Source organism: Parasteatoda tepidariorum, chromosome 3, assembly GCF_982258835.1.
Source record: "Parasteatoda tepidariorum strain Cologne lab strain chromosome 3, Ptep-v5.0, whole genome shotgun sequence".
In the NCBI taxonomy this organism is placed as follows: domain Eukaryota; kingdom Metazoa; phylum Arthropoda; class Arachnida; order Araneae; family Theridiidae; genus Parasteatoda; species Parasteatoda tepidariorum.
This window is the reverse complement of record NC_141757.1, coordinates 61,565,212-61,590,684: the sequence shown is the minus strand read 5'-3', so window position 1 is coordinate 61,590,684 and position 25,473 is coordinate 61,565,212. Positions and strand designations below refer to the sequence as shown.

General features: G+C 27.5%; 1 protein-coding gene across 9 annotated transcripts in view; it reads right to left on the bottom strand.

Moving 5' to 3' along the window:
• The window catches only part of LOC107444999 (epidermal growth factor receptor kinase substrate 8), a 78,842-nt gene that overhangs the window by 26,042 nt on the left and 27,327 nt on the right, over positions 1–25,473 (bottom strand). For all 9 annotated transcript variants that reach the window (XR_015432577.1, XR_015432579.1, XR_015432578.1 and 6 more), the window contains exons 2-13: positions 16,113–16,191; positions 15,941–16,029; positions 15,773–15,856; positions 14,561–14,688; positions 14,189–14,359; positions 11,090–11,145; positions 10,275–10,411; positions 9,078–9,202; positions 7,194–7,320; positions 4,994–5,082; positions 3,986–4,221; positions 302–416 (exon numbers count right to left, since the gene is read on the bottom strand). Coding sequence is in view for 6 of the 9 variants with exons in the window: in XM_087159424.1 (XP_087015550.1) it covers positions 302–416; positions 3,986–4,221; positions 4,994–5,082; positions 7,194–7,320; positions 9,078–9,202; positions 10,275–10,411; positions 11,090–11,145; positions 14,189–14,359; positions 14,561–14,688; positions 15,773–15,856; positions 15,941–16,029; positions 16,113–16,168 (1,413 nt within the window). In the remaining 3 variants the exon portion in view is untranslated. The remainder of the gene's footprint in view (positions 1–301; positions 417–3,985; positions 4,222–4,993; positions 5,083–7,193; positions 7,321–9,077; positions 9,203–10,274; positions 10,412–11,089; positions 11,146–14,188; positions 14,360–14,560; positions 14,689–15,772; positions 15,857–15,940; positions 16,030–16,112; positions 16,192–25,473) is intronic.

Sequence of the window (25,473 nt, the reverse complement as noted above, 5' to 3'; positions counted from 1 at the left end):
AAATACACCAAATAAAAATATTTTTGATTCAAATCACGTCAATAGCCTGAAAGATGTTGAATCTTCTTAGATGTTCTTAATGTTGCTTTCTTCTTAGGTCAAAAATAGTACTGTTGAGTTTTAAAGATTATAAAGTAAAATTATGTATGGTTAAGACCGAAATAAATCAATCCTAATTTTGTTTATATTTAACAAAGTATAAGATGGAACATTTACGAGTATAGAGAAGTATTTATATTTTGCAAAGTATTAGAAATAGCAAAACTAATAACAAATAAATAGAACTAAAGAAGACTCAAACCTCGGGTCTTGGCATTCGGCGACTAAGTGTACTGCCATCATCAATGGGATTTTCGGGAGCCCAGCCATTGGAAAATACTGGTCTGTACGTACTTTCATAACCCTTCCATTGATCCCTGAAAATTATAATTAGAAATATATAATAAAAAAAGTGAATTCTGGAATATAAGACTATAAGTAGAACTAATAAAAAGAGGACCAGAAATGTTTCAGCAAATGTGTGACTAAACCAGCAGTTCCGAATTGTTTATGGCTACAGGACCTTAAATTATTGAGGGTTTTTCAACGAAACTGCACGTTCATAAATAAAATTAGTAGCTACGACCAAAACAAAAATAACAACAAAAAGTAATAATAATAATAGAGAATAAATTATTTTTATCATATTTAATTTGAAAAAAGAAATTTATTCTGTCATCGTTTTACCAGTAATAGACTCAAAATTATAAGTTTTATGTAAAACAATTAAATTTGCAGGCCTAGAGTAGCATTTATACTACTTTTGAATTTCTTTTTGGTGTATGCATAAACTGAAAATGAATAAAGTACGTTGAATTATAGTTATCGAAATATAATTCTTTATTTCAGGATGTGATAATTTTATATTGAATGATGAGAAATATTGAATGATGAGAAATATTGTATGATGAGAAATAATGAAATTTTTTATAAATGCATTTCATTTCATAATTTATTCAATATAATATTATTGGAAGAAATATTTTTAAACAAAAATTTTGCTAGCTCTGTTTATTATTTTACTTAAATAATTTCATAAAATTAATTAAAATATCAAATAAATGATGGTTTGTTGCTTGGATATTATTATAATGACAGGTTTCAAAAATCATTGCTGGTTTGAAGAATTTAAACTCTCGAAACCCATGTAAGTCTTATACGAAATCTCATTTGGGAATTGTTGGTCGATACATACAATCCTTAATAACTGAATTCTTCACAGGTATTTAAAAATGGTAAATACACTTTCAAGTATTATTTTTTTTAAATTCCAAACTCAAATAACCTCACATTGAATCATGTGACACCAACAGTTCCAATTATAATTATTAATTAATTATTAAAAACGAAAATACAAACCACATTCATTATAAAATTATCACATTTAAGTTCAACCATCATATACTCTCTACACAGTACGTTAAAAAATAAGACCACTAAATCTGTTCATTTTCGAATAAAAGCCATCATATGCAAATTTTTAGTGAGAATCAAATCATCATTATTAGACACAAGCCCTGGAATTTCATAAAATCATTAGCTGCAATTTGATTGAGCTATTCATTGTTTATTCTAAAGTTTAACACTTGTCTGAATGTGAAGATAAATTATCTAATTGATAGAAATCTGATAGAAAAATTAAATTTTACAGAATTGCTGGTTAGCCTAAAAGAGAAATAGTCAAGTTGATCAATGATTTTTGATTCTAAAACTATTATATACAATATCATACTCAAGAAAGATTTTTTAAACAAAGTAAAACCGAAAAAGATTTTGACAGCCAGGACCATTGAAAATTTTTTCGACATACAAAAACGGTTGTTGTTTCCATGTCCAAGAATTTTCAAATAACATCTAAAGTCCGTGTTTATTCTAAAGTTTAACACTTGTCTGAATGTGAAGATAAATTATCTGATTGATAGAAATCTGATAGAAAAATTAAATTTCACAGAATTGCTGGTTAGCCTAAAAGAGAAATAGTCAAGTTGATCAATGATTTTTGATTCTAAAACAATTATATACAATATCATACTCAAGAAAGATTTTTTAAACAAAGTAAAACCGAAAAACATTTTGACAGCCAGGACCATTGAAAATTTTTTCGACATACAAAAACGGTTGTTGTTTCCATGTCCAAGAATTTTCAAATAACATCTAAAGTCCGTGTTTATTCTAAAGTTTAACACTTGTCTGAATGTGAAGATAAATTATCTGATTGATAGAAATCTGATAGAAAAATTAAATTTTACAGAATTGCTGGTTAGCCTAAAAGAGAAATAGTCAAGTTGATCAATGATTTTTGATTCTAAAACTATTATATACAATATCATACTCAAGAAAGATTTTTTAAACAAAGTAAAACCGAAAAAGATTTTGACAGCCAGGACCATTGAAAATTTTTTTGACATACAAAAACGGTTGTTGTTTCCATGTCCAAGAATTTTCAAATAACATCTAAAGTCCGTGTTTATTCTAAAGTTTAACACTTGTCTGAATGTGAAGATAAATTATCTGATTGATAGAAATCTGATAGAAAAATTAAATTTTACAGAATTGCTGGTTAGCCTAAAAGAGAAATAGTCAAGTTGATCAATGATTTTTGATTCTAAAACTATTATATACAATATCATACTCAAGAAAGATTTTTTAAACAAAGTAAAACCGAAAAAGATTTTGACAGCCAGGACCATTGAAAATTTTTTCGACATACAAAAACGGTTGTTGTTTCCATGTCCAAGAATTTTCAAATAACATCTAAAGTCCGTGCGATTGCGGCCGCCAGCTTCGTTGCCTATTGACTAAAGAGAACAGATCTTAGGTTGTCTTCAAGTGGCAACATTCCCAATTTCAGAACATATGGTGTGAGTGCTGGGCCTTCGAGAATGCGTCTCTGTGTTAACATGACATCCGGGCTGCTTCTGCAGGGAACATGTCCTGGTCTTGTTTGGGAGAATTTTCAACCCTCTTGAAATGATTGGTTTTAAGTCTTGCTATGACTGATATAAAATTTTTGGTGTAGTTGAAGTCAGTGACAAGATGCTTCTAAAAGGTATGATAGAAGTCTGTTTTTACCTACTGCGTTTTCAAGTCTGATGGTGTTACCCGGTTGGTTGTATTTCCGGGTTTCTTTGGCCGGATGGAGTCAAAAGATCACTTCAACCAACGAATGGGAAGATGTTCAGTGATGGTGCAAAAGCCTTTAGCCACTATGGGTTGCACAATTTACTGATCAAAACTATGGTTTCCTTACAATATCAATCTTGCCATATGATGTCTTATTAGATGGTTCTAAATGAGTATATCAGCAAGAGAATGCTTCATATTTACTCAGAAACGGTTTAAAAAGAAAAAAGTTAATGTTTTGCTATGTGTAAGTTAAAATCAAGACGTTAATCCCATTTTCAACCTTTGGCTATGTCCCAAAGGTTCTGTTAATGATAAGCAGCTTTAATCTATTAATGAACAAGAATTATCTATTGTAAAGAAATATGCACAATATCAGTGAAACTCAATTATTTAATCAAATCAATAAAAAAAAGTGAAGTAATTTAAAAAAATAGAGTACCAACATTAATTTTTATATCATCACTGCTTTTAGACGATTGGCCTTGTTATTTGCTAATAATATTTATAATTGCAATTTGTCAATATTCTTCCTAAATTTTATTTCTAAAATTCTTCCTAATCAAATCAATATTTCATTGCTTTAAATTAATGAATTTAATTACAATAAATATGAAATAAGATCCTATATTGTGCATTTAAATTGTAGTTATAACAGTTATTTATTTTGTTACTTCAAAAATAAATAATTATTTTTATGATTTACTAACTGTAAACCAGCTTATTTGACTAAAGTTGGCTGAAATCACATGGCATTTCTTTAAAGCCTTACAGACTGTATTTTTCGTTCAGTAAAATTTGATTAAACAAACATAATTTTTACCTTGGTATTATCCAAGAATCTCCTAAACTATGCCATAAATCTGTTTCTTTAGAAGTGCAACAGTTTGCTAAAAGTTCAATAGCATCTCTAGTTAAGAGAGGGCTAACAACATTAGCAGCTAGATTGGCACTGTGGTTTGAGTCCCGAGCAGCATCTATGATGAGGGCAAGAGGAGTGAAGAGAAAATGTACCAATTCCGGTGCATTTGGATCATGTATGTGACTTTTCAGTTTTGCCTAAAATGTAAATTTCTTTTAATAAATTATTTTATAAAATGTGGTATTAAATGCACAAGATCTGGCAGTAGCTATACTACAACAAACATATTAGACATTACACACTCAAGACAATGAATTAACAATGCGCCATGTTAAATTTGAATATGAAACTAAGCGGGGAAAAAGGATGAAGCATACAAATTATAAATAAATATGCAATTGCTAGGACAAAATAGAGTTCTTATAGGTTTGATAAGCAGCTTTAAAATTATTCAGCTTAGAGTTGCTAAAGAGAATGACAGCATAATCAATAACCACTCTCATTGAAGTATCTCTCATATTAGTGTCAAAATTATGTTAGTTGCAATGAGCTCCATGATTTGCTTTTTCCTTCCTCTTTTTTACCAGCCCAAAAAACAATTTACTTCAGCAAAGTTATGTAAACTATTGGTTAATTCTTTAAGTACAAGAATATCTTTAATTTCAATTTGTTTGTTTAGCTTAAAAGTTATATTATATTTCAACTATAAATTACTTCTTAGCTTTTCGAAAATTAAAATTTTATATGATAGAAATTACAGTTAGAAACATTTAAACCTTTTAAAGACGACAAGAGCTAACTGATACATATGAAATTATTTTGTAATATTTTAATTTATTGTATTCATACATACAAAAGCAAAATAAGTAAAAAAAGAATACGGAAATTTTAAATAGTACAGAATAATGGTACGGTTAAAAATATTTTCTAAATAATTAAATATGTAAAAATAAATAAATTCGAACATACCAAAAGATTAAAGGATAGTTTGAATTTCTGCAATACATCAACAAATTCTCGTTCTGGAGGAGGTTTTGCTCTTATACTTAACATGCCATCTAAAAATAAAAAAATGTTACTCTAAATACAAATTTGTCACACAACAATCACTTTATCTATACAATTTTATACAAAAACAATTATACTGTTTAAAAAGTTGAAATAGCATTAGGAAACAAATTCATCAAATCATAAATCTGGAAAATTCCTGATGATTGAGCTTTAACAAAATATTAAAGTTTAAAAAAATAATAAATTATGCTAAATTTATAATAGAAAATATATCAAAAATTGAATTTGATATTTTGTAACTAAATAACTTAGCTTCAAAATAAACAACAAAGTAGTAATAGTACTTTATTTAAATCACACTAGGGCTTCATAATGGTCTATTGGCAATGGCCAAGGAAACATCCTGAAGGAAGATCTGAAGACAAGCCCTCATAATTTTGATCCTCTGCAGAGAGGATCATCCCTCTCCCCACTTTGGTAGCCCAATGACCTGAAGATGAAGTTAAGCACTTTACAGTAGAACAGTTTAACAAGGAAAGATAACATGCATTGATCCCTTTGCAGGATGATCAAAGTGGTCACCTCACCCCAACACTGACCGCAACCAGTGAACGCAGAGCACTTATTGGGAGCCATGCCCGGGAGGCAAATCAGTCTACTGTGGGACAAACAATAAAGACTATACCTAAACAGTAAAAAAACATTTTTGTATTTATATTGTACTGATGGATGAGTTTGGTAAAAAACTAAAAAATTTGAAGACAGAAATGCAAAAACGTTATGAGCAAACATTTTTCAAATAATTGAAAAAATGTCTGAAATTTGAGCAAGACAAAGTGTACATAGAATATTATAAATGTTTTGATCAAAAAAAAAAATTGATGCCCATTTTTTAAAAAATTGTGTGAATCTTGATGTGTGACTTTTAAATTGCATGAATATTAGTCTCGATTTGAGATTTTTAAATCAAGTAATTATGAATCTCAATATGTATTTTAAAATCGCATGAATACCAATCTGGATATGCGATTTAAAATAGCGTGAATATGAATTGCGATGCATGATCTTTAATCGCATGAATACAAATTGGAATGTGTCATTTTAAATGGCATAGATGTGAATCACAATGTGTGACTTTAAATCATGTGAATGTAATTCTAAATCACGTTTGCATAAGTAGGAAAAAGTGTGAAAAACAAGTTTTTTTCAGGAATTCAAAACAGTGGAACTCCCTTTGAAGAGGTGGAAATTAAAAAATTATTAAGCTGAAAAAACTCATCCCTGATATAGAAATCAACTTTTATTTTATATAATAACCTAAACAAAATTAAATAAACAATAAAACAGTTCAGTAATTTCTTTTATCATATTAAATAAAATTTTGATATACTAAATTTTTGGTGCTACGTTAAAATACATAAATACCAGATAATTATCATTTAAAATGCTACTAAAAATACATTTTTAAAATTAGTTTTGTACTTTACAAAATTCAAGTTGACTAAGTTAATATCTGAAGTATTAAAACACACAGAATAAAACAATAACAAGTTTAGGTGAAAAAAGTAACTAATATAGATAATTTTTTTTTTTCAAATACCTAACTGCACAATTAAAGACAAAAATACAGTAATAAAAGCCAATTTTTATTGGCTTTGTGAGACTTGTGTGCAATGTAAAGCAGCAAAGGTCAAAACATATAGGAGATAAAAATAATGAAATTAAACTGATATAAAAAAAATTTTTTTTTTAAAATTAAAAGAGGCATTAAAAAATAATTTTATATTAGTTAGTACAGTACAGAACCCATTATCCAGAAAACCGGAACAAAATTCAATAAATTTTCCGCCATTTTTTAAAAAAAAATTTTTTTTTCCCTCATAAGATTTTAGGATTTTTCTATCTTTTTTGAAAGATGTTTACTTTACCATCATTTTGGAAATAATCATTAGTGCATTGTTTTTTCTTCTTTTTAAGATTATTTCCAAATATTTGTTATTTTTTTAAAATTGGGTTTAACAATAAAAAAACGGCTTTTCGTAGCAATTCAGAAAACCGGAAAAATCAGTTATCCGGAATAGCGATGGTCCCGATCGTTCTGGATAATCGGTTCCCTACTGTACAATATGTTTTATAACATTCAAAACACTTTTCTTACCTCCCATATCTTTCTTCTTGTGTTTTCGACTCTTTTGCCTTCTTTCTAATTCTTTATAAGCAGCAGCAGAATGTTGTAGTCGCACCACAAACCTCTCGATATCATCAAAACAGTGATTTAGAATAGTCTGAAAGCAGAAAATTCATACTTAAATTGTATGTAACATATAAAGCTAATATATGAATAGTGCGAAGTGCGTTTTACAGGAATTATGATATGGTTCATAATATGTCGGAGTATATAATCTTATGTGAATGTTAAACAATTTTCTTTGACATCAATTAATAAGCAATTTAATTTATATTCTATGCAAATAATAAAGCTAATAATAAGCACAGTTTCATTAGTTATGTTTACATAGTTTTTAATATAAAGTATACAGAAGTGTAAATAATATGTGAGATGATTATGGGAAAGTGGCATAAGTACGAGAGATGCCATATTTGTTAGGTAAGTTGAAGGTCGACATTTATGTGTCTTCCTAATCTACACAGACTGATAAATGATTTAAAAAAATTGCTGATAATAATATTAAATTAATTTCATATTAAGAATAAACTTGTGTTACATAATTTTGTTAAAATATTTTGTAGTAAGTTTTGACAAATATGTTAAGCTATACGGATTCAAACAGAATATTTTACAAAACTGGTTTAAATAAAACATAGTTGTCAATCCTATTGCTAATAAAAAAGCTTTATTTAATGAGGAATTGTTAACGAATAGTACAGTTATTTGACAAAATGAATTAGTAAAATTTAATTGTAAAATAATAATTTATTGTTTTGAGAGATCTGTAAGCTCAGTTGAGAGCTCTCACAACATTTGAAATTTGATATACCATACCTAATCTAAATATTATACAAACTGCACGAGTTGAACAAGTGGTGCCTGCCATTAACTAAGTCTAATAGAAAAAAAGAACAAATAGTACTGGGGTACCTAGGAATAGTAGGATCTGTAATGTTAAAGAAGGCAAATCATCAAGAAATTATTTGATATGAAGTTTCAAAAAAGTAGTAACATTAGGATAGGTTGATTCAAAATTCATAGCTATAACTTATCTAATTAAAAAGAACTCATCAATAAAAATTACACAGATTATAAAAGGAAGTTCACACTTTGTTTACAATATTTAGAAATGCTCCATGCAACTCTCCTTGATAACACGGTAATCAAAAGTCTATAACATGCCATACATTCCAAAGCATATCTGTAGTCACTAACAGAAATGCATTAGAAATGTACATTTTGAGCTCTACAATTGTTTTCAGCAACCAGGTACATACATAGGTTTTTTTTGGTAGAATTCAATAGATAGAAATCTGAGGGTGACAATTCCAGAATTCAAACTGTGCATTTCTAATGCATATGTGTTAGTGACTCCAGATGTACTTTCGATGTTGAGTGTTTAGATAGATGCTGTCCATGTTACCAAGAGGAGTTACACAGAACAATTATAACAATAACTTTCAATAACTAACAATTATAACAATGAAAAATGAAAATAATAACTTTCTTCTTATTTGTGTAATTCTTATTGACGAATTTTTTAAATTAAATATTTATAACCATCTGTAAACGCTTAACTTATTTTAAATCAACCTGTACTTGGAAAAATTCATTCATAATCTAAAAACTTAAATTAATAAATAAAAAACAAGAGTTCTACTTAAAACTTTATTAAAAGTTCTAGAATTTCTTTAAAGAGGAAAAAAAATCACATTTTATTAAAAGAGGCTTGCTTGTAAAATCCACTTATTTTCTTTTAGTATAATAGAGGAAACAAACTAAGCTACTTGTTTATAAATGAATAGGTATAAATAAATATTCAAATAGTTTATTTGTAAGAATAATACTTAAAGAATAAAATCAAGAACGTACAACTTCTCTTTCATATTTATCACTAGTTGTTGAACTTGTTTCATCATTAGATTCCCGTGCAGCATAGCCAGCGGCTCTTTCCATTCGCTGCTGAAGTACAGAACCTCCTCTAGGTGGGGGTGGTTCTAAATAAATTAAAATAATTAAAAACAGATAAATACTGACAAATCCAGAGAACAGGGTATATTATAGTGATGAGAATATAATTTAATGTTTTTTAAAATCAAATAAATTCAATGAAATTTTTAAATAGTGTTTATAATTTTTATCAGTAAATATCAATGTTATACACGTTTATACCATGACATTTAATACCATGTGAAATACAAGTACAATAAATAAAACTGAAATGCTTCACTTCACATTTTTCAAGAGAAAAGGTATGAAATATAGAATTAAATATATTAAGATAAATAGCATTTTTATGTAAATTAATTATCAAAACTGAACAGTCCTTTTTGCTTTAGAATTTGATATATTTTCTGAATTCATTTCATCTTCTTTGTCTTCGGAAGACAATTGATTTTTCTGTGCAATTTCTTAGTTGCATCGTTATTTAGTGCTGTAAACTTATTTAAAACACACCCAATTAAATTATGCCTATAAGTTCCAGAAATTCTTGATTTTTCTCCTTATAAAATATTGAATTTTATCTAATGATTTGATTTCTTACCTGTAGTGGCATGTGTGCCATAGGTTCGTCAGCTTTGTTCTAGATCAATTATTCAATTCAGTCATTTTAGCTTATGTTTGTAAATTGTTTATCTTGTTAACCAAAAATTAGTTGCAAGACTTTTTATAAGACCATCAAAAATGTACTTAAGAAAGGCTTTGTTTTGAGTAAATTCTACTAAAATCATGTTAACTCAAAAACAACATTTTTTCCTCACCTTTATCTAGCAAAATATCACAACTTATTCTGCAATAGTTAAATTAAATAATTTTATGAGTTATTTAGTCAATAGTAAATATAAGAACAAATTTTTAAGTAAAAAAAATCTTTATCCCATAAAACTTATAATAAACGGATGTTTCATTTCACATTTTTTAAGAGAACATTCAAAGTTTAAGATTACTTTTACATTTATTTATTATTCTCAACTATTTGATAAATTTGTAAAAAAAAGAATATGATAAAAAATAGTAAATACACAATAAATGTCACTACTATATACACTCAATAATACAGTTACTTACGAGGTAGTGAGGAAGATGAAGCGGAGGCACTGAACATAGCAACATGCTCACGAACTTTAGAACTATTGCCATTAACTGGTGGATCAGGGGGTGGATTATGTGGTGGGGGAGGCAGGTATCTAACATTTTCAGCAGTTCTACATGAAAGAGTACTCAAGTTTCAAAATAAAATCTAAAAAGCTTGCAAATCATGCATAAACTATTAAAATCATGCTAGCATCTAGTACTACAATTAAATTAAAATACTTAGCAAAGCCTTCAAACAAATTTAAATAAATAAATAAATAATGCAATTAGCAGCAGTGAGTTTGGCCAGTATTATCTTGCAGCTATGCCAAGAATTTTATTTAATTATTTTTTTAAGTAAATAGCTAAATGAATAAAATAAAATTAGGAAAGCATTAAAATTGGCCATAAACATCTTACCTCTTCCTGGCCATTATAAACTATTGTTTTGCAAAATAAAATTAAATGAGTAAATAAATTGATTACATTCACACTCATAAATAAGTGGGTGCTTTAACCTAAATTAATTTGCATAAAAGAGTAGGAGACTGATCTACATGTAGAGCTGATATGAATAATTAATTAAATTTACTTCTACATAAACTAAATAATTTTAAATTTCACATAAAAGATCATAATAGGCATAGATAATTTGAAAACAAATGATAAAAAGTATTATTAATAAGTTAATGTACATCATCATGTACAAAATGCATACCTAGTGAAGAAAGAAACATAGTCTTAATTTAAATTTGTAGAAAAAATAGAATCTTATTTAGTCAAAATAGGTGGCAAAAATAAAATCTTACTTAGTCTTTATTTTCCCTGACATAAACATTTTCATTTCATCTACAACATCTTGAGCCTATAGAGGGGAAGAAGTAATTTTATTTTAAATACAAATAATAAGGAGAAATGATACAACAGAAAATATATTTACCTTTATTCAAATACTAAAAGAAAACAAAATGATAAAATGAAGTATTAAAGATGTTAATTATTTTTTAATTAAAATCTCAATAGTAAAAACAATTTAATTTGAAAGCATTAGTTTTATATATTAATGATATTAGGCTCACAATAACGAAGGAAACGAAATAAAGAACAGGCTCAAGAAATAGAAAATTCAGTCTAAATAATTCAAACTCATATTAGTCTTTCAACTGTTGAGTTGTAACTCAGTAAAGAATAGTATATGGCTGCTTAACCGCAGAAAAAACTAGTTTTTATGCAAAATTAACCTGGTAATTCAACAGTTAATAGTAATAATGGGTAATAACATAATAGCTTTAGTGACATGCAGAGTAGGGGGCCTAAGGGATTTGTAATCAAAATTTTAAAACTATAACTAACATTATGAAGTAACCTTATCATTAATAAAATAATTTGGCATAAGGAAAAATATCTAATGAAAAATATAATATGATTTTTAAAGTAATTTAAAACTGAAGTTTTAAAGCATTTAAGTACTAAAAAGAAAGCTTGGCTACAAAGCCTTAAATATTCTTTACAGTTAAAAAGAAAAAAAATTAAAAATATTTAGTTGAAAATACTATAAAATAATGCCTGCTTATATTTACATGAAAAATTTAACTAAAGTAAGGATTTAGGTTTTTATAAATGCATAATTTTTTCTAATGTTTTTATTTTATTTAACTTTGTTTAAAAAAGGTTTTTTAATCATTCCATTGATTACAGCCTGATTATCTTATCAAGCACTGAACATCTCTCTATATACATTTATCCAAAGGTACTTAATACTTGCTTTTTACTACCAATGCTAACTCTATGATGGGAAATTTGAATTTCTAGCAATATCTTAGAAAATTTGTAAATCTAGTCTCATCATAAAGCTAAAATCTAATAATGTACAATAATACACATAGTTTACAATAATAATAATAATTTATTTTAATGCTCATAATGCATAAAGAGACGTTTTAAAAAAAATTATGGCAGAATTTTAAGGTTCAATAAGTTTAAATTAAGATATCCCAACAAGGTTTAGTGTATGCTGAAATTTTACATTTTCTTTACAGAGTAAGCATATACCAAAGAAATTGGTCTATGACCTGAGTTTAAATCAAAAACTTTATTTATTTTTATAATAAATTCAAGTTTTTAATGATTTTTAACCTCATTGACTTTAAAAGCCTAGACTAAATTGTACTGGGAATTTCTCAGCTATGCACTAATTTTTCACTGCTTTTTGAGGGGAAAACCAGTCTTTTGATACAGGAAAACCTGTAGTTGAAAGTTTGCAATAAACCTGGACTATCTCGCTGAGAGGGTAAATTAAAATTTAAAATACATTTTATAGCAACAGGCTGCCTCCAATCATAATCAATAAAAAATAACTGGAAATTGAAAAAATATATTCTAATAATCAAATTATTAGTTTAAGAGACCCATAGAGAGAGAAAGGTCTTAATTTACAATAGTTTATGATTGATGTAGGATTAGCCCATAACTTAAATGATGGAACATTTTATCATTTGCAAAATCGTATAAATTAAATGAGACACTTTAGAAAATTAAAATTATCTTTTCATTTCTTGATGTTTGTTATAGAGACAATTTTATTTTTCTAAAATATTTTTGAATTATACAGTAAAATATTATTATTTAGTTTCAACACATACAGTCTTATACTAAAATGTACAAATTAGCAAAAAAAAAAAAAAAAAAAAAAATTGTCTCTGCAATTAAAAACAGTTTTCTACCACAATATTAATAATTTCAAATAATAATTAATCCAAGATAATTCTTTTAAAAAATATTTCATTCAAGATGATTGAAAAAGAGAAAAAAAATTCATTAATATCTTGCTCTTCATGACCCTAAAAGAACTACATCAAAAATAATTAATTTTGTAGTTAAAAAGTATTTTGAAACATTGATAGCAAATGTAAGAATTTATGTAAAAATATGAAATTTAAAAATAAATTAAAGAATAGCAAAATTTATTTTAATGCAAAGGCAAGAAAAAGTTAGCTTTAATACAGAGCAAGTTAATACACTAATTATTTGCAGTAAATTTGTTAAAAATTTTCTTATAATTATTTTCATGAATACACATTATTTTAATATCTTACATTATTTTTTTCATTTCTGATATTTAATTACATTTTTTTAAATATTTTTATTCTTCCTTACCATGATTTTCATAAACGTGTATTTACTATTCCAAAGAAGAATTAGTATTTTAATGATGAGCTTAAAATATTGTAACTTATTTTTCAGGATTAGATTGCAAGGTCAGTTGAATGTGGCTAAGCTGTACTAAATATAAAGTAAAAAACTTGGAATAAGGCAACAAAATGTAACTGTGCTAAGCCATTGAGCATACATACATGTCTGAATTTTTTAGCTCTCACACTAAAAAACTTATTTTTAATTGCAGTATATAATAATATAGTGGTACGAATAATAACAAAATAATTATAACAAGAGTATGACAAATATATTATAATTATCACTAAATTTAAATAATAATCAAAATTATAAAAATTTAATAATTAAAAAATAGTTTAATTTATTGAGAATCATATTTTAATAATAGATTGCACAAATGAAAATTTACATTTCAATAGAATGAATTCCTGAGGATTTATAACTCAATTGTAGTCTGAATATTTGAGTATAATAACTTTTTGAATTTTTACGAACTTACTACTCAAAATTCTTCGGTATCTATCTGGTTAAAACTTAAAGGGTAATATCTAACAAGACAAGTTTCAGAATTGGATGATTTATCCCAGTCTTTAACAAGTGCACAACTTCAACTAGAATCTCATTTTATTTGCTTAACTAAATCAAGAGCATTTTAAACAATATTACACATTTAATGCATGGTTAGACAATGATTCAACAAGAAATTAAAGAAGTATATAAAAAGTAGAACTTACATAAACTTTAGAGCACTGAAATATGTGCATCTCTGATTGATTAGGATTTTTGTTCTTTGAATCTTCTCTCACAATAAAAATAAGAATATTATTATACAACTCCCTTGAATCTTCACTAGTATATGCAGTAGGATCACTTATTAGATTCATGGGAAATTTTTCTACTACATCCTATCAAAGAAATCATACTACATTATACATTACGCTTTCAAAACTATATAGATTTTATAGTAATACAAAACTAATCAAAAAATTTTTGAAACAGGGAAAATATTCAAAAATACAACTAGGTAATATAGGTTTTGCCATTTCAGAAAATAATAAAAAATGGATTATGAATGCAAAAAAATATATGCATATATAAATACTTACACCATCCTCATAATCCAAAATTAAAACCCAATTTTTATCGAGCTTCATTTGCATTTTTTGAGTCCATATACCATTGCTTTTTTCCATTTGAAGAAGCCTTCGGAGTCCATCTTTTGGTGACACAATTCCTTTAAAAGATAATTAAATATAATTTATAATAATTAAATATATTTTAGTATATTTATAATTAAATATATCTTAGTATATTTAGTATATTTATAATTAAATATATTTTAGTATATTTAGTATATTTATAATTAAATATATTTTAGTCCATATTTAATAAACTAATTATGTTTTACAGATGATTGACAATATTAAAAAGCAAAACTAAAATAATTTCAATATTAGTCTCTTTCAATTTTTAAAAATCTAAGCATAATTATATTATGAATGAGAATTTTTTATTATGATCAATTAGATATAACATTTAATACAGGACGGTTAAAAGTTTTCTCCCTGGTTTCAGAAGATAATGATTATACAACAGAAATAAAACTTGCATCAAATATAAAAAAAAAATATTTCTCCAAACCTCACATGAATTAGTCCTTAGCAGACATAAATCTTTTTGAAAATTAAGTTGCTGATAATAGCAGATAGCACACAAAACTGATTTAAAGCATCAAGTGAAATAATATTTTATTAACACTAGGAAGGCTTCTCTCGACAGTATATGGCACATTTCTGCTGTATTCATCATAATTCTGTACAAAAATTGTTCTTCATTAATTTGAAATAATGTGAAATACGCATTAACATGAAAAAAAACCAACTCAGAGAATAAGAATTCATAGAACTAAGCGCTACCTCATCCCAAAATGCACTATCATTAGTACAGATAATTAAATTTTTATGTAAATGGACTAATCTTCTGAATTCATCTAAAAAAAACATTTATTTACAATTTATTAAACACAAGAAGTTCTCTTAGAAGCAGGGCTAAAATTACAATAAAAGAAATTTACAAATATAGCATTTTAAAAAAAGGACAGAAGATGTACCAGTACCACAAGCACCAGTTTTTTCTCAAATTTTGCACTTATACTTCGTATAAAAAATGACAATTTCTAACCTCTTTTTTAATTTGTATATAGACGACGACATTTATACAGAGACGACAAGTATTTTGTGAGCTAGTCTAGTACCAATGTGTTTTTTTAATATTCTCCTATTAACGCAAATATTGAAAGAAAAATGAAAAATAGGTACCAAATTCAGATCCAACTGAAAACGTTGCTAAATGCTCTAATAAATATCTTGGTCCATCATCTGTAGTTACGTCACTCATTTGATCTGTAATATGCAAATTATAAATGAATACAAGGAATTAGAAAAAATTGAAAGTAAATTTAAAATAAGTATCTGAATAATATAAACCTGAATTGTAGCCATTTGGATAACGATTCCTGGATCCCATTTTCATGTTTGTAGGATCATGTACAGTTTCATCAACTCTATCTACTAATCTGATAAACAAGACCAAATTAATTTTGTACAAGTAATAGAGAAAAATTTTTGAAGAAAAAAAAAGAAAACTCTTAATAATTACCTAAAATTATGGTCTAAATTGCTTGATAAGGTATGGTTTTCAACAACGCAAGGCATTTTTTGTTGAAAGTAATATTAGCCTAAAAAGAAATAAACTCCATTAATATAATAAGTACAGGTTTTTAAAAATTATGTGTCTATTGAATCAAACAAAATTAAAAACTGCTGTAAGCAAAAAAAAGGAAGAAAAAAATAATGATGCCCAGAAATATTTTCATGCAAAGTTATCAAACCCATAATAAATGAAACAATAATTGCTTGACAAAAAAAATTTCAAGCACAGAAATATTTATACACAAAGCTATTTTACCAATAAATGATGAAGCAGTAATTGTTTCACAAACTTTTTTATTTGATAAAATTTTTTTTGAAAATGACAATAGAGTTTAAATATAAGATACTTGAGCCTTTGTGAATAAAAAGTTTAAGACACCCAATGGAAAAGGAAACAGTTATCAATTTAAGTTTTAAATCAGTGAAATTTTAATATAGTTATTTTACATGTAAGCTAGTTAGGAATGGGGCTGTAAAGGTAAAATAAAAAGGAGAATATTTTAAATTTAGTTTGCAACAATTAATATAATTTCTATTTATTTCCACAATGGCATTTCCCCAACTACAGGGTCACAGCAATAAGCATCTATTTTACTTATTAAATTATTAAAAAATTACTTAAATTTAATAAATACATGCAGGAACATCATAATTAGGGAAATATTTTTTGAATAATTAATTTAATTTATAGAACACAAAAATCAGAAAAATAAATTTTTTGTGATGCATGAGTTTCCTCATTAGTTACTTAAAAAAAGCATGTTATTTGACTACTTAATTGCTGCCATTGAACAAGCAATTTTGATTTTCAAATTTCTAGATAATTCTGTTAAATTTCTGCTGAGATTTTAATTATTAAATTTCATTTATTAGAAAAAATGTCTTAGGTTATTAATATTAAGAATAATTACAACACAACTAAGCTTGAATAGGTAAATAAAGATACATAGAACATAAACTTCCATACATATTTAAGTAAAATTGCATGCAAGATCTGATGTAATGGAGCTTCAAAACGTGTATGCAATTTTACATCCATTTGTGATTTTAAGTTGGTTAATGTATTAATTAATCATCATTACAAAATTTTAATTTTTCTTCAAGCATAGTATACCATGATTAATCAATAAATATATATATATCCTTGCTTTTACAGTGGATTTGTTAATTATAATTTTTGTATTTATTCTTTATGATTATTTAAACTTCATACTTAGAATATAAATATAACAGAAGTTATTAAATATATTGAAATAAAATATTTTTTTTTTTATAAAAGCAGGCATTATAAAGCTCTTATTAAAATTAAATATTCAAGAGCCTCTTCATTGTCTATCAATAAGTTGACTGAATATTGTCAATCAACATTATTTTTCATTACGCTCAGAAAAACGTTACATAAAATAAATATTTCATCTATCTTTATTTATAGGAATTATTACACTTTTAAAAATTAGTTTCAAGAAAGGTAAAATAATGTTTAGATTATCTCACCTATAATTTAATTATTCTCTGTAATTTTTCTTAAACTTTTTTTTAAATCTCGATTCTTACTCATTTAAAAAATAGTTCAAAAGATGATTGCCTAATATGCGGTTTAAAGACACAGTAATTTGTAAACAGAAGATATTTATGACATTATCGGCAATTTTCAAAGAAAACTATCAAGTTTTCAGGGATGGGGGAAGGAAACAGAGCTGAGGAAATAACTGGCATTGATATTTAATTTTTCATTCAACAAATATGAATAGGTTATTGTGCCAACGAATGATATTGTATTTAAATAACATCAGGCAGATTGAACAATGAAAAGTTGTTTCATACAGCTGTTCTAATTTACAATGCAGATTTAACGCGATTCTTAAGAGACTTTATTCTTATTTAGTTCTTTATTGAAAAATTAAATTCAATTCTACAGATGAAATATTCTTTAGTAAATTTCATGTACGCATTCGTTGCATAACATTCTTCATAGAAAATTTCCACTAGATTTTTTTCAAATAAAACGAGCCATTCGAATTTTTGATACGGTTCAAGCTCCGAATGTCACAATAATGATACAAATGCTCATTTCTGTTCCGTTGGAAAAATATCAGCGAAAATTTTCAATGATAATCTACTTAAATATTTAAAAGATGCGTTATAAAGTAAGGCCTAATAATGATTCAAGCGCTCATGTTTGTTTCGTTGGAAAAATATTAGTAAAGATTTTTAGTAATTATCTACTTAAATATTTAAACTATTAGAATTGAATATAATGTAGAGTGTAATGGTACAAGATTCGAAACCGGTTATACTGCAGTAATGGTAGTATGCACACAAGAATTGAACGTGAATGTAGAGTTAAATGGCGCAAGTGCTGAAACCTTTTATACTACACCAAACGTAAACGGTACTACTTACTAAGTAAGCAAATCAAATAGTGCTACAAACTGAGGCAAGAAAAAAAGAAGTTAAGATACGTATTTGGAATAGTGGTGACCGTGTTTGCATAAAAAGAGTAAACCTCTGAAGGATTTAAGCACGCTAAATAAACCGATTTAAGCCATGCTATAAAGTAAGCAGAGCTGCCAACATGGATTCGAAAAAATCCTGTAGATTTTATGAAATATTATGAATTTCATGATAATTGTTGCATAATGTATAAAATATTTTACACATAGGGTTTTTAGGGACTTTTAACGTCATCAAAAAAGAAAACCTGCAATATTTTCTTGTTATGATTGACATTAAACATACTTGAAATGTATTATGTGTACTCATAATTTCGAATATTAATAGGCATTTAATTCATCAAGGACAGTTTAAAAAATTGTTTTAATTAATTTAAAAAGAGAGTTCTGAATAAAAATGAACTGAACATTTTAGAACAAAAAAAGTTTTAAATTGATTTCGATAAATGAGTGTCGCTTTATTATATATTAGTAATACTTATTTAAATATTCAAGCAAACAGACAATAATGTACTAAAATTCGATTTCAAAAGGGATTTTTTTTTTAGGAAATTTACTCAATTTTAGAGAATTTTCTAAAATGTACAAAAAACAGGAGAATTTTAATTAAACCAGTAGGCCAAGAGAAACTGGCAAAATCCAGTAGTCTACTGGAAAATCCAGTAGAGTTGGCAGCTATGAGTAAGATTGAGGGGAGGAAAAGTCGGAAAGAGAACTACTGCTAGCCCATAGTTGTAAAGCTCTTGTGAATATAAAAAAGATAAATCCTAGAAAAAGTAAAAAAAATTAAAGTAATCTACTTTTCTTGGGCATTGGAAAAAACATTGTTTTCTTTGTATATACGTAAAACATATTTTTCTTAAGAATGAGTTGTTTTATTATTATACATTTACTAGACTAAAAGTAATTTATTATTATTATTAAAAATTAGAACATTTATTAAAAGCCTAACAGAAGAAAGTGTACTTCTAGGGTTTGAATAACAAAATTTTTTATATTTTTGTTATTCTACCTAATACGGGAATCTAAAACCAGAGAGAAAAAATTATCCAGATTCCAAATCGAATAAAGTTATTATTCTAACTCGTACACCCAGTCAATCACAGTAGAGCGCAGTTTTTCTCACGATCATTCCATTCACCCATTCTTTAATTATAGAGTAGGTACAGAAAAATTTAAAATATATTATTTGCAGTGGGAAACAAAGTTACGGTTAGATGGTGCGAAAATTATGATTATTAATATGATATCAATTAAATATATAGCAGATGCAACACCATCCAGAAAGTATCTGAGGGAAGGAGAGAAACCCAGTGATGTGTGAAAGCATCCAAAGCGTTTAAAGAATTTTGAATGGAGGCATTTTTCAAAACAAAAGCTTACTCTAGCATAACAGTTGATGCAATTTCCCCCTTTTGTTTTTTTAATGTCTACATTTTGTTATCAAATCAATTTCCTCATATCTTCGGCATCATGGGTATGTATATATGGATCCAGGTTCTGAAGTTCAATTCCCTTTTAGCGACGAGAAAGTGAATTGCAAATAATAGCACTTCATCGCAATGATGGATAATCCATGAATCATCCACAGTACATTCTTGGAAAAGTCGGTTCTATGCATTGAATCATAGTATCGGTACTTTGAACTATGACACGGAACAAATTGCGAAATGCGTTAAAGCACATTGCAACTATAGCATGCGTAATACGGAAGCGTACGGAAAAAGAAAAATACTTCACCATAAAGACGGATAATCTCAGACATTAACACAGTATATTCTCAGAAAAGTCGGTTCAAAGTTGATTCATAGTATCGGTACTTTGAACAATAGAAAAACAAATCAATTAAGTTATGCTTTTTCCGGTTAAATAAATAAATAAACAAGGCGGCCAAAATGAATGAAAACAATTTGTTTAAAGTTAATTTTAAAATGTATCAGATTTGTCCCAATCGAATTATGAAACAAATCGCATTTAAAGGACTTGCGAAAATATAATGACAAGTTATATTTCTTTATTGTTCAAGAAAGAAGCGTTTTCGGCGGAAAATATTACGATTTCCAGAGTGACAATAAGATGCTTCTGTAAATTGTGTTGTTTAGTAAAAATTCCGATTAATTTGATAAGTACTTATCTGAAATCAATACTAAAGAATAGTTTTATTTAAAAAAAATCCATTTTGGAAAAAAATGGCTTGTCATTATATTAATCTCGAGCCTTTTATTTATATCTGTGACTTGATTACGAATATCTGAATATCATTGAGTAATGAAAGGAAGAAATCGCAGCTAAAATGTCTTAAACGGATGCTATACCTCGGTAGAAACTTTTCATTACAAATTCTGTTTCATCCTTATTGGTATTTTAAAATTGAGAGAAAGGTGAGTTCATGGAAACCTAAAGTAAATCATGAAGTTTCAAATGCAGAAAAAATGCTTATAAAATGCCAAAATGCAAACAAAATTATTGCAGGATGATTTCCCATTTCGTACATATTTTTTTTTCGCGTTTTGATATCTTAAAAAAAATTTGAGCCTTTGAAATTTCAAAGTTAACGTAATGTTTACCTGAACTAGTTTTTTTCGATAATTTTAATTATTTTTGTATGTGAGAGAGAATTCGCCCTGAAGGGTTTATCTATCGGTATAGCGTCCTCTTATTTTTCACGAAAGAAAACCAGGGTTGCCACTCAAATCTGGAAAAAAAATTCCTTGTGTTTTCCCTGTACATATTACACGCAATATATTAAGAGGAAACAACAATTACTGTGCTCTTCTGCGAGCTATATTGGGCTAACTATATTTATTAGTTTTAATTGTTGAAAAAACAGCTGAACATACTTAAATAATGCTATAGTAAATGAAATAGTTTAGTACAGCTGAAATATCATGGTTAAATATCCCATAGATTACGCTTTGAGTGGTCACCACTTTTTAAAAGACAAAAGCAAGAAACAAAATTCCCTGTAGTTTTCCAGTTCGTAAAGAAAAAAAATCAAAATTCCCTGCATTTTCCCTGCTATTTTAGGTGATTTTTAAATTCCCTGTATTTTCCAGGTTTTCCCTGTGGAGTGGCAACCCTGAGAACAACTTAAGTGAAAATTTAAAGAAATAGATAGAAAATAGCTTTTATCATCACTTTGTTACGTAAAATGGTACTATACCGCAAGCACAAAACACATTTAAATGAGCATTTGTTATACAATTACAATTGAAATCGAACCATTAGATAGCAGGGGGTGGGGGATATCTGTGATTTTTATTTCTTTTTTAGAAAAGAAAGTGAACTCCTATTTCCATAAAGCAAACTTGTTATGTTGGTGAACTTCCCACATTGGAAACACCTACGTGTCTAATATAACTGAGAAACTATGATTTGGAATTATAGGTTAGTCGAATTTAACGAGGAGTAAAATGAAAAAAAAGCCTACGTATAATAAATAAAGCAAAAATTAAACTACTACAACTTTCACTAAAAGAAATACAAAAGGGTGCAGTCGTAAAACGAATGCATGTGAAAGAAATCCTCAATTATAGTGCTTGTTTGTGAAATGTTAGAATAAAGTGGAAAAGAACGAGCATAAGGTACAAAATTCACTTACACATAACCCTTAATTTTTCACTAAGAATTTCAAATTGTTTCGTTATACGAAAACAGGGTGCGTAGCCAAATTGTTCAAGAAACAATAAGCACCTTTTAAGCACTTTTAAAGCACTCAAAAAATATTTTTAAGCACTTTAAAAAATATAATAATTAGGCAGGGTTGGAAAGTTTTTGACAATCGACTGTTTTATCTTGTTTTAACCGTCATGTCAAAAAAAAAAAAAAAATCTTTTGGCATTGTGTTTAACAATTGTCAAAAATCATGAAATTTGAATCATGTAAAACGAATGTTGTTTTCATACACTACGGACTGACTATACGCCGAAATAGATTGGGGTTGAATTAATTAAGAAAACGTTGAATCGAACAATGTGAACTGAGTCTTTTTCCATAATTCGAAGTGAAAATCTTAGTAAAGGAAAAATCTCACTGTGAAAAAGGGAAAATTAAGCACTTTTTAAAAATACCCAATGAAAAAAGCACCTTTAAGAGCTTTTAAAAAACGAAATTCGAAAATAAGCACCCTTAAGTACTTTTTAAAAACGCTACGCACCCTGGAAGAAATTGTATTGTATGTTTTACAATAGTTCTGGACATTTTTGGACTATAAATTTACAAGTAGTGGTTTTAGATTGATTTTGGATTCCGTAAACGAAACATGATTTTAGTTCAATTTACGATTGAATAAATGAAATTTGTTTATAGTTTGATTTTTTATATTATATAATATTAAAAAAAAAATCATATCAAACATGCTTTTTTTTTCAATCATATATAATTTAAATTACCACTACAGGTGATTTTACAAATGAATAATTCCTCACATACATTAGATAAAACAAATTTATTACCATTTTTTAATTTTTCCAGGCAGTTTCTTTCACAAAAATATTTGACAATAAAATAAAGAATGTAAGAAATACTCGAAGAAATGTATTTACAGTGGTAGAAGTGGCAACAAGAGGGTATCAGAAAGGGGTTTAAGCGGACAACAGCTGTGCTATAGCCAATTTTAGGAGATATACTTTTTTAAGCTTTAGAAATAAAACAGTTTTGGGGGATATTTTTTCATGTGTTTAGAGGGAGCCGTGGTGGCTCAGGGGATAGAGTACGCGTTTTCCGATGAGGTGAACCGGGTTTCGAATCCCAGCCAAGGCTGGTCTATTCGAAATCCGCATTCGAATTCCGGCACCAACTATAGTGTTGACGTAATAATATCCTCAGTGGTAGACGGATCATGGGTTAGAGTCCCCTTGCAGTCAGGCTAACCGTTGCAGGTTTTCCTCTCCATGTAAAGCGAATGCTGGTTAACTTCGTCAAAAAGTCATCCATAAAGGCAAATTTCTTCCAATACATAATCCAGAAGTTTCCTTGTCTTCTGGATTGGGTTCAAAATAATAAGACTACGGAGTTAAACATAGGCAGTCGTAAGCCAAAAATAGGGTCTGCTGTTCACACAACGACGGTCATAAAATAAAACAAAATGTATTAAGAAGTTTTCAAATTTCAAAAAGAAATTTTTGTCTCTTAAAACTTTCTAGAAATGGAGTGAGTGTAAATGATACAAACTTATTTTTTCCAAAATTATGAGAACTGCTCGAATTTTTTTAACTGAGTTATGAATTTTTAAATTCTGCAAATTTAAGATTGGTTAATGGTAAAATCGCCCAATTATATTTAGTGGTTTAGATAAAAAGGGGAACTGCATTTTACGTTTATTTACCTTTTAGAGGATATTTTTACTGTCATTTTCATTGTATTTTCAAAACACACGCCTTCAAAATCACGCACACACAGAAAAAGAAGAATATTTTAGCAGAACATTAATAAACAGCGGTATAGTAGGCCGGAAACGCTTAGTTCTAAAAATAGTTGAGTTCAGATGGAATTTGCAAAATAATATGAGTTCCGTTAAATATTTTTTTCAGATTTAGAATTTTTTTTCTTTCATTTCTTACATTGGGGAGTTGGAGAGGAAGTAATTAAAGCAATACAGGAAGACTTATAGACTTTGAAAAAGTTAAAAACCACTTCGTTTAATTTAAAAAGCCTATTGTTTTCTACCAATATTAATTTTGTCTTTTTCAAAAACGATATTTTTTAAAATTATTACCAACAATGAAATATGAAAGAAATAAGCATTGTGTTTTGTTGTGAAATAACTAAAAAAAAAATCATTCTTAATATAATAAAATTTTTATATTTAATGTTTATTTGGTTGTATATTTTGATGGAGGAGTAGGCACGTATGACGTTCATATCAGCCTTCTTGCCAATTGAAACTATTCAGCTTATGAAGATTTATAACTCGTTGCCAATGTAATAAAACTGCAATAATTACACTAGCAATAAGAGATAAAATAAAAACAGTTGTTTTGAATATGACATTAGTATTTTAATTTAGTTTGTTTCAAAACATGTTTTTAGTTACTGATGCACAATTGCGTTTAAATATAAAACAAGACTAATGTAGAACACCGATTAAATCATTAATATTGGCGTTTTGTGTATTTAATATATATATAAAAAAAGAGAAACCAATAATATTAAATCAGGCATCTATAGGAGAAGATTTAAGCAGTTTAATATATTTCGCTACCATGATATAAAAAATTACACTTTAAATAATAAAATTTATTTTAATTTTTAACACATATGAGTCCGCATGACGAAAATTCGTCATTACATAGTCATCACCAGTGGCCCCATAAAAAAATTCGTAATTTCACAGTTAATCACAGTAGCCCAATAACAAAAAGTCTTCCTTTCAGTCAGTCGTCACCAGTAGCCCATTAACTAAAATTCGTCATTTCACATTCAGTCACCAGTAGCAGGGATACCAACTGCTCCGCTTCGAGCAAGAGTTTTAAAAAATTCGTAGCAAACTAAATGGTAAAACTTAAAAAATATAGATAATTACGCCTACCCTTTAAAAGTGTAACCATAAGATCAACGCAATACAGTTGTATTTTATATGAGACTTCAAATTTTTGATCTGTAGTGGTGGAAAAAATTGCTTAAAATGAAAAATACTGAACTAAAAATGGCTTAAATTTAGATACCACTAGAAAACTCTTTTTTTTTACAAAGCGGAGCAAGTTGGCGTCGCTGCAGTAGCACAATAACAAAAATTCGGCATTTCACGGTCAATCACCATTAGTCCAAAAACGAAAATCCGTCATTTCACAGTCAATCACCAGTAGTCCAAAAACAAAAATTCGTCATTTCGCAGTCAATCACCAGTAGTCCAAA